Source organism: Lissotriton helveticus, chromosome 5_1 (assembly GCF_964261635.1).
Source record: "Lissotriton helveticus chromosome 5_1, aLisHel1.1, whole genome shotgun sequence".
NCBI classification, from domain to species: Eukaryota; Metazoa; Chordata; class Amphibia; order Caudata; family Salamandridae; genus Lissotriton; species Lissotriton helveticus.
In genome coordinates, this window is record NC_136065.1 from 2,034,373,431 (window position 1) to 2,034,389,475 (window position 16,045).

At 49.2% G+C, this 16,045-nt stretch overlaps 1 protein-coding gene across 2 annotated transcripts in view; it reads left to right on the plus strand.

Annotated features, from left to right (window-relative positions):
* The window catches only part of LOC144756218 (uncharacterized), a 161,403-nt gene that overhangs the window by 107,810 nt on the left and 37,548 nt on the right, over positions 1–16,045 (plus strand). The window contains exon 4 of one of the 2 annotated variants that reach the window (XM_078645833.1): positions 2,695–2,766. The exons of the other annotated variant lie outside the window; for it this stretch is intronic. Within the exon in view, the coding sequence (XP_078501959.1) occupies positions 2,695–2,766 (72 nt within the window). The remainder of the gene's footprint in view (positions 1–2,694; positions 2,767–16,045) is intronic. 2 annotated transcript variants of the gene reach the window in all.

Genomic DNA, 16,045 nt, shown 5'->3' on the forward strand with positions numbered 1-16,045 from the left:
TGTCTGGCAACGTAACCCCACTTTGCTTATGACTCCACCTTACACAGGTACTTCACATAACACATGTGACTTTCAGTCCCTCTAAAAAGAAATAGCATTAGTAAATGCACTACTGGTGCAATTACACCTCTTCACCTCCAGGGGAAGCCCTCTTCCAGACATCCTCAAGCTCAGCCCTTCACATTTCACTGCTTGGAGCCATCCTTAACGCCCCCCCAGCTGAAGATCAAAAGTTCCAGCCACAGGATGCTGTTGACACCTGTGATGAGCCCTTGAGGGGTTATTCTTTGTAAGTCCCAAGAGACTTAGGGAGAGACTTTTCCTCTTTGCGCTGGGGGAGACTGCGCTGCTCCTGCAGCTCCCGCAGCACCTTTCCAGCAAATGGGGGTGACCCCCCTCCTCTGAGGGCCACCAGGTGCCAGAAACAGTAGATTTCCCCATGCCTTGCAAGGCCTTATGGTGCGCTTCGTGTTCCTTGCCGTGCACATTATAGCAGCGGCTCCCCGGCTGCTCTGGGAAGAGCTGTGCTGCGTCTGCAGACTTCAGTGGGGGGCCAGGTCCCACCCGGACCCCCAGGTGAGTAATGCCGCTTGTGGAACCCACCCCAGGCTGCTCTGGCCATTATTTGTGGGCCCGGTCCCACCCGGACCCTGTGCTTCTCTAGCGTTGGAGAGCCACCTGGGGACCCTAGACACTTTCGGTCTGCCTGCTCCGGCGGACAGACGCGGAGTCTTTCGCCAGTCCGCAGCGGCACTCCCCCGTCCTCCTCTTCGTTTTGGGACCCGGGGTTGTGGTCCTGGATCCCTGGGCCATCTTCATGAGGGGCGCGATGGCGCCCCCGGCTTGTGTTTTGGCTGCGAATGGGGATGCGCGACGGCACGCCGCCCTCCACCTCACCGACACCATCGGGCCCGGATTTGGGATCCCGGGCCCCTGCGATCTTCAAGGGAAGCGCGATGGCGCTCCCTGCCCTCTGTCGTCGCCGGTGGCCAGGGTGGGCTCCTGGCACCCGGGTTGCGCCACTTCACGGGGGAGCGACGGTGCTCCCCGGCTTTGCTTTGTGTTGGGGGCAGCCCCCGGGACATGACCCACCCTGGGGGCACATTTAAGACCGGCGGCGGAGCCCCACGCGCTTCGTCGTCTATCTCCTCAGAGTTCAAAGGTCGCCTACCTTCTAGGGGGCATATCTTAGCCCCCAGAGTACCGATCAGTGCCATTTGTGTCTCTTCTTGCTCCTTGTGGCGCTCCCCAGCCACTTCGCCCTCCTGGTCTCAAGGAGGGTGAATTCAGCAGGGAGCTGCCTTCACCTGCTCCCTGCGCCAGCCTTTCACCTGGCTCTCTTCCTAGACCTCTCTTGTCCTTGCGCAGAGGCTCAGGCTTCTGCTCACTGGTCCTGGACTCCCTTCCTGGCACAATTCTGCATCCTGGGACAATCAGGGGGTTCTTCCTTCCAACTGCCCATGACGCCAGGCTCCAGCACCAGTCTTCCTCAGCAGACCACACTCCAGAGAGAGCTCCTCTTCCTGTGCAAACTCTTTTAAAGAGGTGGCTGGCAGGAAGTCTCAGTTTGCCCTATCACACAGTGAGCCATCACTTCTCTGCCCCTGCTCCCTCCTTCCTGCCCAGGCCTCTGGGTTTGTTCAAAATGTCGTCGTCCAGGGGTCTCATGCCACATGGTCTCTGAGAGCCCCTTCCCCCTCGCTGCCTTCTCTCCAGAGCAGCCTGGTGCCTAGCACCAGGTGACAGCTGCTGAAAGATGAACCTGTAGCTTCACCCATCTTCTCTTGGAGTGGAGGTCTTCACCCTTGGAATGCTTGTTGTGCAGGGCTGGACCTCTGAGGCTACAGCTCGTAGAGGAAGGTCATTAATTCAGCCTGGCAGGGCCAGCCCCTGCCTGGCCCTGGTTAGGAGCTGACTCAGAGAAATATGACATTTCTGGATGACCCAAAAGCAGTACAAATATGACTTTGGACCCTGCAGAATACTTCTTCTCGCATAAGTTACAGTGGACGTTAGTGCGTGTCAGGAATTTGTAGGCCCTAGGAAAGTAAAACTAACCCATGTGCTCCCCATCCTCATAGGAGAATAATGGAATAAAAACAGTAAAGCACACTGACTTTCCCTCATATGTTTCTTCCCATTGTAGAAAGGCTATTCCATGTCACCACCCAGTTCTGCATAAGTTCCGCCACACTATTCACTTTGTAGCTGCTCCTGGGCTGGCACGCTAGCAATCTCCCGAGCGCACCCCTTACACTTGTACTCACATGTCTGCATGTAACCAGCCCAGTGCTCCTTGCCCTGGCTGCAGCGCGGTGGCCTACTCGCGCCAGGGGGACACCTGTAAAATACACATACAGTCCCTTTCATCATGAGTTCAGTGCGGGTGAGTCCCAACTTGTGAGGCTCTCCCACAGTAAAAGCTCAACAAATAGGTGTTAAAAAAGCAAAAAATACGGGCGGCTCAGGTCAGAACCACCTTCCAACATTTACATAGTAAACATAAAAATGCACATGGCAAGATCTTCTGAACTTGTAAATGGTAGTGGCCCTAACCTTTTAGAAAGAATATTAGTGGTCTAGAATTGTATGTTTGTAATGTATGAAACTCGCTTCGTATAAGCCTGTAACTGCCCATAACTTGTTCTACTTGATTTTCTTTACGTCATTCTGCTATTTTATTGAGGAAAAAAGAAGAGCCAGCTTCAACTTTTATTGGTCATCTTGGTCAGGAAATGAAAGAAAACATTGCAGACCCTGAGGCGGGTAAGTCTAAATTGTTGCACTTCTTTTGTTGGTGAATGTGCAGTTGTTTCAGGTTGACCCCTTTTTGGGTGGTCACTCCCAGTATTTTATTTTTTTGTGACTCTCCTCCTGGAAACCTTGAGCTCTAACTTTGGGACACTACTACCTGACGCCCAGTGTACGCACTTGAGGCTCTAAAAGATGTAAAAAGTGGCAGAAAACTTGTTTGGGACTTTTAACTGTCCTATAAGATCCCAGTATATGGTGCCGAAATGTACATTAATGGCATGTAAAGTTAAATGTCACCTCTGAACTACGCCACTTGTTGTGTCATCCACTACGTGGCAGTGAAAAGTAGCTTTAGGCCTGACTTGTGTAGCTTGACTGCAGCAGCCTGAACCCTTTTCTGTAGACCTGTCAATCACTCTTCTGACCTGTAGGAAACACTAATAAATAAGTCACCTCTAAATGCACCCTGCTGCTCACTGGGTAGGGCAAATAATATGTAAGAGTTGAACATGTGTGACATTATAAATGCCATGTGCACCCAGTGACTGGGCCCAAACAATATTGTCACTGATTAGACTATAACTGGTAAATAGGAAAAGTCAAGGTATAACATACATACTTTATAACCTTTGCCCTGTACCGGCTACAAGTCAAGTCAAGTCAAAGAATTTATATAGCGCACTACATACCCAGAGGGTCACAAGGCGCTTAGGGAGGGGAGGAGGATTACTTGTCAAATATCCATGTTTTAAGTTGCTTTCTGAATGTTAGGTGGTTCTGGGTAAGGCGAAGGTAGGTGGGAAGTGAGTTCCATGTTTTAGCTGCCAGGTAAGAGAAGGATCTACCTCCCATGGTGGTCTTGTTGATACGAGGTACAGTGGCGAGGGCTTGGTTTGAAGATCGTAGTTGGCGGGAGGGGGTGTAAAAGGAAAGTCGTGAGTTGAGGCATTCTGGTCCGATTTCGTAGAGTGCTTTGTGTGCGTGGGTTAGAAGCCGGAAAGTGATCCTCTTATTGACGGGTAGCCAGTGGAGGTTTTTCAGGTGACCAGAGATGTGTTCGTTACGCGGGATGTCTAATATGAGCCTGGCTGAAGCGTTCTGGATGCGTTGGAGTTTTTTCTGGAGTTTAGCGGTAGTACCTGCGTAGAGGGTGTTTCCGTAGTCCAATCGGCTCGTGACCAGGGCATGGGTGACTGTTTTTCTGGTTTCGGTGGGGATCCAGCGAAATGTTTTTTTGAGCATGCGAAGAATGTTGAAGCAGGATGAGGAGACGGCGTTGACTTGTCTGTTCATTGAAAGTGAAGAATCCAGGATAACACCTAGGTTCCGTGCGTGGTCTGTCGGGGTGGGTGCTTTTCCAAGGGCTTCCGGCCACCAGGAGTCGTCCCATGCAGAGGGGGAGGTACCTAAGATGAGGACTTCTGTTTTGTCTGAGTTCAGTTTCAGACGGCTATGTTTCATCCATTCGGCAACTTCTTTCATTCCTTCGTGTAGGTTAGTTTTGGCGGTGCTGGGGTCATTGGTGAGTGAAAGGATCAGTTGAGTGTCATCCGCGTAGGAGATGATGTTGAGATTGTGTTGGCGTGCGATGGCCGCGAGGGGGCTCATGTATACGTTGAAGAGGGTGGGACTGAGTGAGGATCCTTGTGGTACGCCGCAGATGACTTCAGTGGCCTCGGACTTGAAAGGTGGAAGGCGGACTCTCTGGGTTCTTCCTGTGAGGAACGAGGTGATCCATTCAAGTGCTTTTCCTTGTATTCCGATGTTTCTGAGGCGTTGTAAAAGGGTGCTGTGGCAGACTGTGTCGAAGGCTGCAGAGAGGTCGAGGAGGATGAGGGCGACTGTGTCTCCATTGTCCAGTAGAGTTCGAATGTCGTCTGTTGCTGCGATGAGGGCGGTCTCAGTGCTGTGTTTTGCTCGGAAGCCAGACTGTGAGGAGTCGAGGGATTTGTTGGCTTCGAGGAAAGCGGCGAGTTGGTTGTTGACAGCTTTCTCGATGACTTTGGCCGGGAAAGGAAGGAGCGAGATGGGGCGGTAATTTTTGAGTTCGGTGGGGTCCGCTGTGGGTTTTTTCAGAAGGGCGCTGAGTTCAGCGTGTTTCCAGCTTTCCGGGAAGGTGGCGGAGTTGAAGGAGCAGTTGATGACGTCTCGGAGGTGCGGTGCTATGACGGAGTCTGCTTTGTTGAAGATGTGGTGAGGACATGGGTCTGTGGGGGATCCTGAGTGGATGGAGTTCATCAGGCGGATGGTGTCCTCAGTGGAGATTGGGTTCCATTCGTTAAGGGTGTTCAAGGGGGGTGAAAGGTCAGCATATGGTTGGGTGGGTTGGTCGCCGGGTTGGTTGTCGAAGCTGTTGTGGATGTCTGCAATTTTGTTGTGGAAGAATGAGGCTAGGGAGTCGCAGAGGGCTTGAGATGGGGTTATGTCGTTGGAGTTGGCCGAGGGATTGGTGAATTCCTTGACGATGTTGAAAAGTTCCTTGCTGTTGTGGGCGTTGTTATCTAGTCGATCCTTGAATGCTGTTTTCTTGGCCTTTCGGATTAGTTGGTGGTGTATGCGGGTGGCGTTTTTGAAGGCGTCCTTGGTGCTAGTGGTTGGGTCTTTTTTCCAGGCTTTTTCAAGGGAGCGGCAGAATTTCTTGGACTTCTTAAGATCATCGTTGAACCATGAGGCCTTCTTGCTGCCAGGTTTGCTTTGACGTTTTTTCAGTGGTGCTAGGATGTCGGCGCTGTTGGATAACCATAGGGTGAAGTTGGTGGCGGCTTGGTCTGGGTTAGAAGAGTGGGCTGGGGTGTTTAGAAGGAGCGATGAGGAGATCTGGTCGATGGTGATTTTGTTCCAGTTTCTTTGCAGAGTTGGTTGGGGGTGGTTGATGGGTTTCGGCTTGTTGTAAGTGAAGTGAACGCAGCTGTGGTCAGTCCAGAGGAGATCCGTAGTGTGGCTGAAGGAGACATGGTTGCTGGAGGTGAAGATAGGGTCGAGTGTGTGACCTGCGATGTGGGTGGGGGAGGTGACCAGTTGTTTAAGTCCAAGGTTGGCGAGGTTGTCCAAGAGGGTGATGGTGTTGCGGTCGTTGTTCTTTTCAAGATGAAAGTTGAGGTCTCCCAGTAGGATGTAATCTTTGGAGGGGAGCGCGTGTGGAGTGATGAAGTCCGTGATGTCTTCACTGGTGGTCTGTAAAGGAGGGTGCCTCTGAGTGTGGTCTTGGGGTCGATGTGGATCTGGAAGTGAAGGTGTTCAGAGTTGGCGAGATTGGCGTCAGAGCTACAGACACATTTCATGCACCTATTTTATATTTATTAATAATGAGATCTAATGACTAAGTCAGAATTTTAATTAAATATATTGTAAATGTAATTTTAGTAAGCGGTCACTGCTGAGCTTGGTACTTCCAAGAAAAGGCCTCTTGATTTTTGTTGAGTCTCTAAAGTCACACAGGAGGTCCGCTAACTGGTCCTTGAAGGAATGCAACTCTTTGTCCTTGATAGAAAAGGAAAGGGTATGCACTTCTTCTGGGCTCCTCTCAGGTCACAGATGGCAGGTCCAGTCCTCTTCTCCAAAGCTCCAGGGCACCACCGGGACCAAGCTGCTTCAAGTATCCGACATTCGGTTTCACACCACGGCTACAATTTCAGCAGCAGCAGGATTTTTCATCCCAAAAGCAGCAGTCCCCTTTGAACTTTTTGACCTCCAGACTTTTGCCAGAATCAGCCTACGTGCTGTATCCGACCAGGGCTCCATTGCAGCCAGCCTCAAATTGTGTACCGTTTGGGTTGGATAGTGTGTAACTGCACCTCAGGCTCTTAAGTGTGTTCAGATCTACTCTTGGGTTGGGCAGTGTGTCATTGCACCTCAGAGAGGGTTCAGGTCTACCCTTGTGTTGGACAGTGTGTCACTTCACCTCAGGGTCAGAGAGGGTTCAAATATACAATAACTAAAGCAAACAAAAATCCTACTGTATTCAAAGTTGGAGGTAACGGTTTTACCACCGTGGTTATCGTACAAGCAGATCATCTTTTAACCCTCTAATTTCTTTAGTCATTTTAAAAGAAGTTTCCCAGATGTTGTGCTATACTCGTATAAGAAAAAAATGTGAAGTTAAAAGCCACATCTTTTACCACATGAGTAGTCCTCTTAAAAATGAGAGCATTCCTGACTAGCATCAGTAACAGCGAGTGAGTCCTTCCTAATTTGACTCGGTGTTCAGAAGTTCAAGTTCTTCTAAAGTTTGCTACACAATTTAGGTTCTTCCTTTCTCCCCTGGCCTAAATGTCACGTAACCAATGACTTACTTCTTAAAACAAGCATTTACAATGCAATGGTCTCGTCCTTGTTAAAGTTAGAGCTATTGGCATTGCTCATGACATTATTTTTGTTTTTAAAACATTTACAATACCAATAGCTTAATCTCTCGCAAATGCAAGACCTATTGCATTTGCACCCACACACACACACACACGTAGAGCCACACGCACCCACACACACACAGAGCCACACACACACAGACAGAGCCACACACAAGCCGGGAACAGAGGCACAAAAAGGGATCATAATCCGGGAACAGAGGCACAAAAAGCGGATCATAATCCGGGAACAGAGGCACAAAAAGCAGATCACAAGCCGGGAACAGAGGCACAAAAAGCGGATCACAAGCAGTGTACAGAGGCACGAGCAGGGAACAGAGGCACGAGCAGGGAACAGAGGCACGAGCAGGGCACAGAGGCACGAGCAGGGCACAGAGGCACAAGCAGGGAACAGAGGCACAAGCAGGGTACAGAGGCACATGCAGGGAACAAAGACACAAGCAGGGCACAGAGGCACAAACAGGGCACAAGCAGGGAACAATCAGGGAACAGAGGCACAAGCAGGGCACAAGCAGGGAACAGAGGCACAAGCAGGGAATAGAGGCACAAGCAGGGAACAGAGGCACAAGCAGGTAACAGAGGCACAAGCAGGGAACAGAGGCACAAGCAGGGAACAGAGGCACAAGCAGGGAACAGAGGCACAAGCAGGCAACAGAGGCACAAGCAGGGAACAGAGGCACGAGCAGGGAACAGAGGCACGAGCAGGGAACAGAGGCACGAGCAGGGAACAGAGGCACAAGCACCGGATGACAAGCAGGGTACAGAGGCACAAACAGGGAACAGAGCCACGAAAACCAGGAACAGAGGCACAGGGAACAGAGGCACAAGCAGGGAACAGAGGCACAAAAACCAGGAACAGAGGCACGAAAACCGGGAACAGAGGCACACACACACAGAACATATACAATATCGCTGCTCCAAGAGCCGGTAAGGTTTACTTGTGTATTTATAGGGCGCAGAGAGAAATAGAGCATACATGTCTAAAATTGAGTGAATATAATGGGCGTAATTTAGACACTTTGAAGGCCCCTTCCACAGAACTCAGCAATTCAGTCACATAATTAAAACATTTCCAATATTAGTTATTTACATCAAAATCATCGTTTTAGTCTGTTAGTTGTGTTACATATCTGATGCAATAACAAAAATTTCAGAGTCACCAAAATGCTGTTCAGATGGCACACTTAGGAAATCATAGAAATGTAGTTTACATGTTTAAAGCCACGCTCCTAATTACATAAACCACGCTCCATTTAAAGACCACCCCAGCCACTATTTTCACCCCGCTTAAAGCCCTGAGTGGAGTAATACTACTGAGAACGAATGCTTCTAGTGGTGCGCCAGGTAAGAACTACATGTTTAAAGTAGGAGTAAACAAAATAAATCATGAATAGTAAGGGGAGATGATTTGTTTCCAAAACATACAGGACCAGTTATAAATCTAGTTCTGTCTAAAGAAAACAACAGCTATGTTCACCTACTTTTAAGTTTTTGTTCACAATAAATAAACCAAACGGAAGAAAGAACTAGTAAAGAAGTCAAAAGGCAAATGTATAAGGCCTTACGTCTTCGGGAAAAGCACGAACTCGTGTACCACGTACTCCAGTCCTCTTGTCGTGCACAAGAAAAATGCAGATTGACAAAGACTTTTTCATACATGCAAACATTTGGAAAGCAGCAAAAGGAACATTTAAAATATTAGGATATATTTACCCTATTGACTTGTATTGAAAAGGGGCAATTTAACGCGAAAGAAAGACTTGAATTAACCTGTTTTGACTTTAAAATTCGGCCATCTCCCGTCTGAATCGGGTATCTCGGCAAGTACACACGTCTTTTTTTAATTGCAATGAATTTTGTTAATCGAGCAATAAAGACTTTATTCAAGTTCTAGATGATTGATTGTAGCTAATTACACAGTGAAGCGCCCACATATATAACTACCTGGATTGAGGGTGGTGATGTGCGTGTGTGTGTGTGTGTGGGTGTGTGTGTCAGATTACAATTAGGCTGCAACCCCAGTCCACGTCCCCAGTGGGCCGCACGAGAAGAACATAGGAAGCAAAATATGGCTTTTTGCAGACCATTGCCAAAGTCAGGTTGAGTTTAATAGACAATGTCAACTTAATAAAGCCAATTACAATGGAACAAGTGTCCTAATTTTCGGGGTGAAAGAGGCATCACCACATGCTAAGAACAGCCACTTGCTAGCACCCGCGAGTTTTTAAAATTAATTAAATGTTATCTTTGATACCGCGTATCCTGTGCTCTTTTCATTTACCATTTTTTTCTTTCTTCTATTGCTTTCCTATTGGTTGTTAATTCTTGTGCTGTGGCTTTCGCTGATGCAAAACGCCCCTTTGCTCTTCGGGGCGGAGCGCTCCTAATAGGTGTTGAAATGAAAATGAACCGCAATACTTACATTGAACAATTCTGCAGCACATCTCATGATCGGAGTCGCCTACGGCTCTTAAATCCAGTTTTATAAGTATCGACCCCAACATCGTTTTTGACGTACTGTGATCAACAACCTAAGGGATACACTGAGATCATTTTAGCTAGGGTTCAACTCACTGAGCTATCTTATGGGCTATTAATACCTGCACTGAATAGACCCATCACACAGAGGCGCACGCGAACACACAGATGTCATGAAGCGCCATGAAGCATTCTCGAGTGCACTAGTGCTTTGTGAAAACGAAATAACAGAAAAACGCTCAGTGACTGGTCGTGAACAGGGCGCTTGTGCGAGTGTGATCGGAGGTTTCACTGGTGCTAAAGGCAACTCGCGCACTGCACTCTGGGCTCTTTGTTAAGGGGTCGGGGGCACTCCTGGCTTGTGTAGGGGTTGGTGTAGGTGGGCCCCACGGGTGGACCATCTTGAGCTTTGGGTACTTAAAGAGTAGAGCCGCGGGTCCTGGGCAGTCCCCTATGTACTTGGTGGGGTCTTGGAGGGCACTGAGTGAAGCTGTGACCTCTAGGTTGTGGTAGAGCTGTAGTCTGCCATGGGTGGAGCTGTGGGCGCTGGGTGGAGCTGTGCCTATCGTATGGAGCAGGAGCTACGAGCACTTCGTGGAGGAGGTGGGCGCCGGTTGGAGCTGTGGGCAATGGGTGGACCTGTGGGCTCTGTGCACTAGATGGAGCTGTGTACATTGAATGTATAGAGCTGTAGGCGCTGGGTCACTGAGCTGCAGATCCTGGATAGGTGGAGGGGAGTGCGGTATGCTGTGGGCAGTTAGAGCAGCTGTAGGCCTCAGGAGGTGCTGTGGCGAGCCTTTGGTCGAGCAGTGTGCGCAGGAATGGATCGGAGCTGCAGGCCCTGGGTGGAGGCGCGTGAACTCGCGTTCGGTGGCTGCCTTACAAGGCGCGCACTCTTCGTGAGGGTGACCACGTTCAACTGGCACACGCGGTGAAGGCTCCGAATTTCAACAGTCTGCACCAATCGCCCCTTCCCAGGAGTCTTCCGTGGGTGCCGTGCCAGTCCTCAGCGCTTCGTGCTGCCAACAACCCTGAGAGGGACTGACGGCTCGAACCACAGCTCGCGCCAGTCACATGTGACAGGAAACCAGTATTTCTGCCCGAACCTCCACGGCCAGCTAGTAATCAGCGTGTTGCAACAGACAGGAGGCCCTTTGGTGATGGTGATTAACAACAGGGAGGTTTCAAAACAAAAAAACACACGCTAGCAGGTTGAGATGTGAAATTCCAGGGTTTTTGCCGGAAGCGGAGAAAGACCTGCACATTTGCTTCCGTGACGCAATAGAACATTGTGGCAGAGGGTTTGGATGCCTTTCCAAGGGGGCAGCATGTTTGTTTTTTATCTAAAGGTCAATTATTTCTAGCGTGAGAGTGCCCCCTTGACACTCGTGCCACTGAAACTGGGCGAATGCTTCAGAAGATGATTACAAGTTTGTTAAGGGTGCAACACAAAGATCATAGCAGAGCACAACCTAATAAAATGTACTCTTTATAAAGTGCAGGCAGTGAAACTGGATTGGTGTCCCTGCCCGATTAACGGAATCTCTAAAGTAAGCCTGGGCCAAATTTATATTACCCCAGAATAGTTTCCGTATTCCATGTTACTCGGGGCACAAGTCCTAAAACAAGCGAAGGATAACGTTGTGAGCGTGCGAGCATGCACCTCAGCTGTACCATAGCTGCCAAGGTTTCAGATTGCTATGTGCGACATTTTCATAATTTATGTGTAATTATGAGTGACATGTAAAGAATTATGAGTGACACTTTCTCCAGAGCATAATCAAGCAATGAAGACGAGGGAAACATATAAATATAAATTACACCAGCCCTGCCAAGTACCACGCATCAGTGGTTGGACTAACGCACATAGCTGCCAAGATTTTAGAATGCATATTAATGACATTTTTATGTGTATACTCTACTTATGAGTGGCATTTACATCTATCATGTGACACTTTAAATAACATTTTATCAAGAGAAGTTAGTAAGAAAACGTGTATGGGACAAAATAGCAAATCATCCATGTATTGTAATACATAGATTAGATCACCAAATCTAACAAAGGACAGTTTAGGATTTCTAAAGTTGGTGTGCATGAGGTCCCAGAGTACTGTGGTTAATCTAATTTTTTAAATAAAATGTAAAATATATTTTGTTTCATTAATTGCAACGGCTAACCGATCCACCATCATTAACAACCTTAAAAACCCCTTACTGCTCTCTTGACCCCCTCCCTCCTCCTTCAAGGCCTCAAAATAAACAAACGAGGGACAGAGCGGAGGAGGGGGCGATAACAGGGCTTCAGAAAGGGCAATAACTACATCAGAGGGGGCAATAAGAATGCATCAGAGGGAGCATTAACAGGGAATAGAGCGGGCAAAAACGCATCAGAGGCGACAATAATGAGATCTCAGAGGAGACATTAACAGAACAATAGAGAGGGCAACACTGGCATCAAAGTTGGCAGTAATGAGGCATCGGAAGGGGTATTAACGGACAGATGGAGCAGGCAATTGCGGCATGAGGCAGGACAATAATATCACGGGTAATGGGTTAATAACAGGGCAGTAAATAAAGAAATCATACTACTTTCGAGAGAACAATATTACTGCATCTGAGGGGCCTTAAGAGGGCATCAGGGGGTTAACATGGCATCAGAAAGGACAATGATAGGGCCATACAGGTGTAACAGAGCATCAGTGGCAGGAATAATAGCAAATTAGATAAGACAATAACAGGGCGTCTAAGACTGAGTACAAAGGTGGTGCTTCAGATAGGGTAATAATAGGGCATCCGAGAGTGAAGCAGAGCAAATCAGAGGGGATATATTGTCATCACAGGGGCAATAAAAAGGCATCAAAGAGGACAATAATAAGGCGCCTGCTAGGGTATCCAGACACAACAATAATATGGCACCAGCGAGTGCAAAAACCATGTACCGGACACAATAATGAGGCATCATAGAGGGCAATAATGAAGCATCAAGGAAATAGAGCATCAGGACAAGAAATAACATGATCCATCTTATAGACTTAAACACAGGCTCTGGGCTGGTACCTATTTGGGCGGCGGCCCGGTCGCAGATGAGTCTGAGTGTCCAGAAGCTGCACGGGGGATGGCGCTTGCAGGCAGTGACGCACTCTGGTCTACAAGGGCTGGTTGCGGCACTGCAGACAGGCTGAGCTCAGGCGAGGACGCTATTTCAGTACTGTTTGCCACCCTGCCTGCGGCCTCCACACAGTGATCGGGGTGCTGCTGTACAGACTCCTCATGAGTTCAGTGGGGGACTGTGAGGCCTGTGATACTTTCCTCGAGGCCGCTTAGCGCTACAATTCCTGGGTAACTTTTCTGAATTGGCTGCATTCGGCGGGGTACAATTAATAGCAGCTGCGGTAGCATGGCGGCCCGGGCCGGTGCGAACTGCCTGCAGGAGTGCTGCGAGAGGTGCCACCATTGAATTTGTTTTACAACAAGGGGTGGTGATGGACAGAGTCTCTGAATTAAGCAGAGTACTCTCACCCAGTCAAGAGATCAGGGCTAGATCCAACACCGTTTTTTAGCTCATTGCACCATCCCAGTTTCAGAACCTGGCTGTATGCAAATTAGTCTGTCCCTGGCCCAGTGCATCATGGGAACAGGGCAGACCAGACTACAAAAGCCAATTCTTACACTGGGAAGGAAACAAGCTTCCGGGGACCGGTTTCTGCCATTTCAGGCGTCTTCGGCCCGGCTTGCTTGATTCCTGATGGTGCAATGAGCAAGGGACTCACATCTGAGTATACCCTTCCACGCTTAGGGTGGACAAAATAATTTACAACAAGGGGTGGTGATGGACAGAGTCTCTGAATTAAGCAGAGTACTCTCACCCAGTCAAGAGATCAGGGCTAGATCCAACACCGTTTTTTAGCTCATTGCACCATCCCAGTTTCAGAACCTGGCTGTATGCAAATTAGTCTGTCCCTGGCCCAGTGCATCATGGGAACAGGGCAGACCAGACTACAAAAGCCAATTCTTACACTGGGAAGGAAACAAGCTTCCGGGGACCGGTTTCTGCCATTTCAGGCGTCTTCGGCCCGGCTTGCTTGAATCCTGATGGTGCAATGAGCAAGGGACTCACATCTGAGTATACCCTTCCACGCTTAGGGTGGACAAAATAATTTACAACAAGGGGTGGTGATGGACAGAGTCTCTGAATTAAGCAGAGTACTCTCACCCAGTCAAGAGATCAGGGCTAGATCCAACACCGTTTTTTAGCTCATTGCACCATCCCAGTTTCAGAACCTGGCTGTATGCAAATTAGTCTGTCCCTGGCCCAGTGCATCATGGGAACAGGGCAGACCAGACTACAAAAGCCAATTCTTACACTAGGAAGGAAACAAGCTTCCGGGGACCGGTTTCTGCCATTTCAGGCGTCTTCGGCCCGGCTTGCTTGAATCCTGATGGTGCAATGAGCAAGGGACTCACATCTGAGTATACCCTTCCACGCTTAGGGTGGACAAAATAATTTACAACAAGGGGTGGTGATGGACAGAGTCTCTGAATTAAGCAGAGTACTCTCACCCAGTCAAGAGATCAGGGCTAGATCCAACACCGTTTTTTAGCTCATTGCACCATCCCAGTTTCAGAACCTGGCTGTATGCAAATTAGTCTGTCCCTGGCCCAGTGCATCATGGGAACAGGACAGACCAGACTACAAAAGCCAATTCTTAGACTGGGAAGGAAACAAGCTTCCGGGGACCGGTTTCTGCCATTTCAGGCGTCTTCGGCCCGGCTTGCTTGAATCCTGATGGTGCAATGAGCAAGGGACTCACATCTGAGTATACCCTTCCACGCTTAGGGTGGACAAAATAATTTACAACAAGGGGTGGTGATGGACAGAGTCTCTGAATTAAGCAGAGTACTCTCACCCAGTCAAGAGATCAGGGCTAGATCCAACACCGTTTTTTAGCTCATTGGACCATCCCAGTTTCAGAACCTGGCTGTATGCAAATTAGTCTGTCCCTGGCCCAGTGCATCATGGGAACAGGGCAGACCAGACTACAAAAGCCAATTCTTACACTGGGAAGGAAACAAGCTTCCGGGGACCGGTTTCTGCCATTTCAGGCGTCTTCGGCCCGGCTTGCTTGAATCCTGATGGTGCAATGAGCCCGGGCCGGTGCGAACTGCCTGCAGGAGTGCTGCGAGAGGTGCCACCATTGAATTTGTGGCACCGCCCGTAAACTTTCATACAGCCCGAAACCACCTCAAATCTGAGCATGAGCCGCACAGAGACCCGAGACCGCAGAGCTGCAGCACACTGCATGATGCCCTCTGCAGTCTTCTCCCGACTGAGTGACTGAATCGTCCCCCGCCAGCCCGCACAACATTGCGACCCTGATAATTATCACCAAGATGCCTTAGATGCACGGCGCCATGTCGTGTCAGTGTGGCTGTCGACGGTGGGTGACAAATTAGTGTGTCTGAATTAAGCCGTGCGGCGCCGCGGGCTGCCGGCTGCTGGGCAGATCGGTTACAAATACATTACGGGCGCACACTCAAAGTCACGCTGTGCCCGTTTCCACGTGCCGTGAGCGTGCACATCTGACGTATAGGAATGAAACTCGTCATCGGGAAGTCAGCCGGAAGATTTGCGGTGTGTGAGCTAGTGGGGCTCCTGTGGTCATGGAGAGCCCCGCCTGAGCCGCTGACCCTACACACCTGAGGAGGAAAGACCGGCCTGGAGAGCAGCGGGGGAGTCCTGAGTCAGCCCGGTGAGTAGGGGGGACTGTTTTTTGGTGCATCAGGCTAGCGAGACAGGAGATGGGCACTTCGAGTGTGTGGATGCGCGTGTGTGACTGTGTGTGTGTGTGCGCGTGAGCCCGTGAGTAGGTTGGGGGTGTGTGTGAGCGTGTGTGTATGCAGTGTGTGTGTGCCTGCGTGTGTGTGTGTGTGTGTGTGTGCGCGACTGAGAGAGAATTGGCTGACTCTGACTGAGATGTGCACGGCTCAGGGTGCGGGGTGTGCGCGCCCACGATGGGAAATCGACGCTCGTGCCCCGGTTTGTCTCCCTTGAGAGACATCTCGGCAGCAATAGGTCTCGAGGACGAGACCTAAAAAGGATTTCATAGATTACCAAAGAGTAAAGTAATTTTCCTTCATTTACCAAAAATTATGTTTAGTTTACTAGTATGTATTAATTGCCTTTGCAGATTTTTGTAAGATTCTAAGAAATTGATGGTGTTTCCACAATGGCCGCCAGCGATGTAGATGCAGTTTGTGCAGTTGAGCTTAGAGAGTTTGTGATTTTTTTGTATTGTATACACCGTGGCGTCACTCACCTGTGTGTCTGTTCCACAGCTCATCTTTTAAGGCCTCCTTTCAGATAGTTGCTTTTTGGTTATACTTCACAGATTACTCAACTCATTGTGTTTATTCAGTAATTCTATCTTGCAATTATATATGGTGTGTCT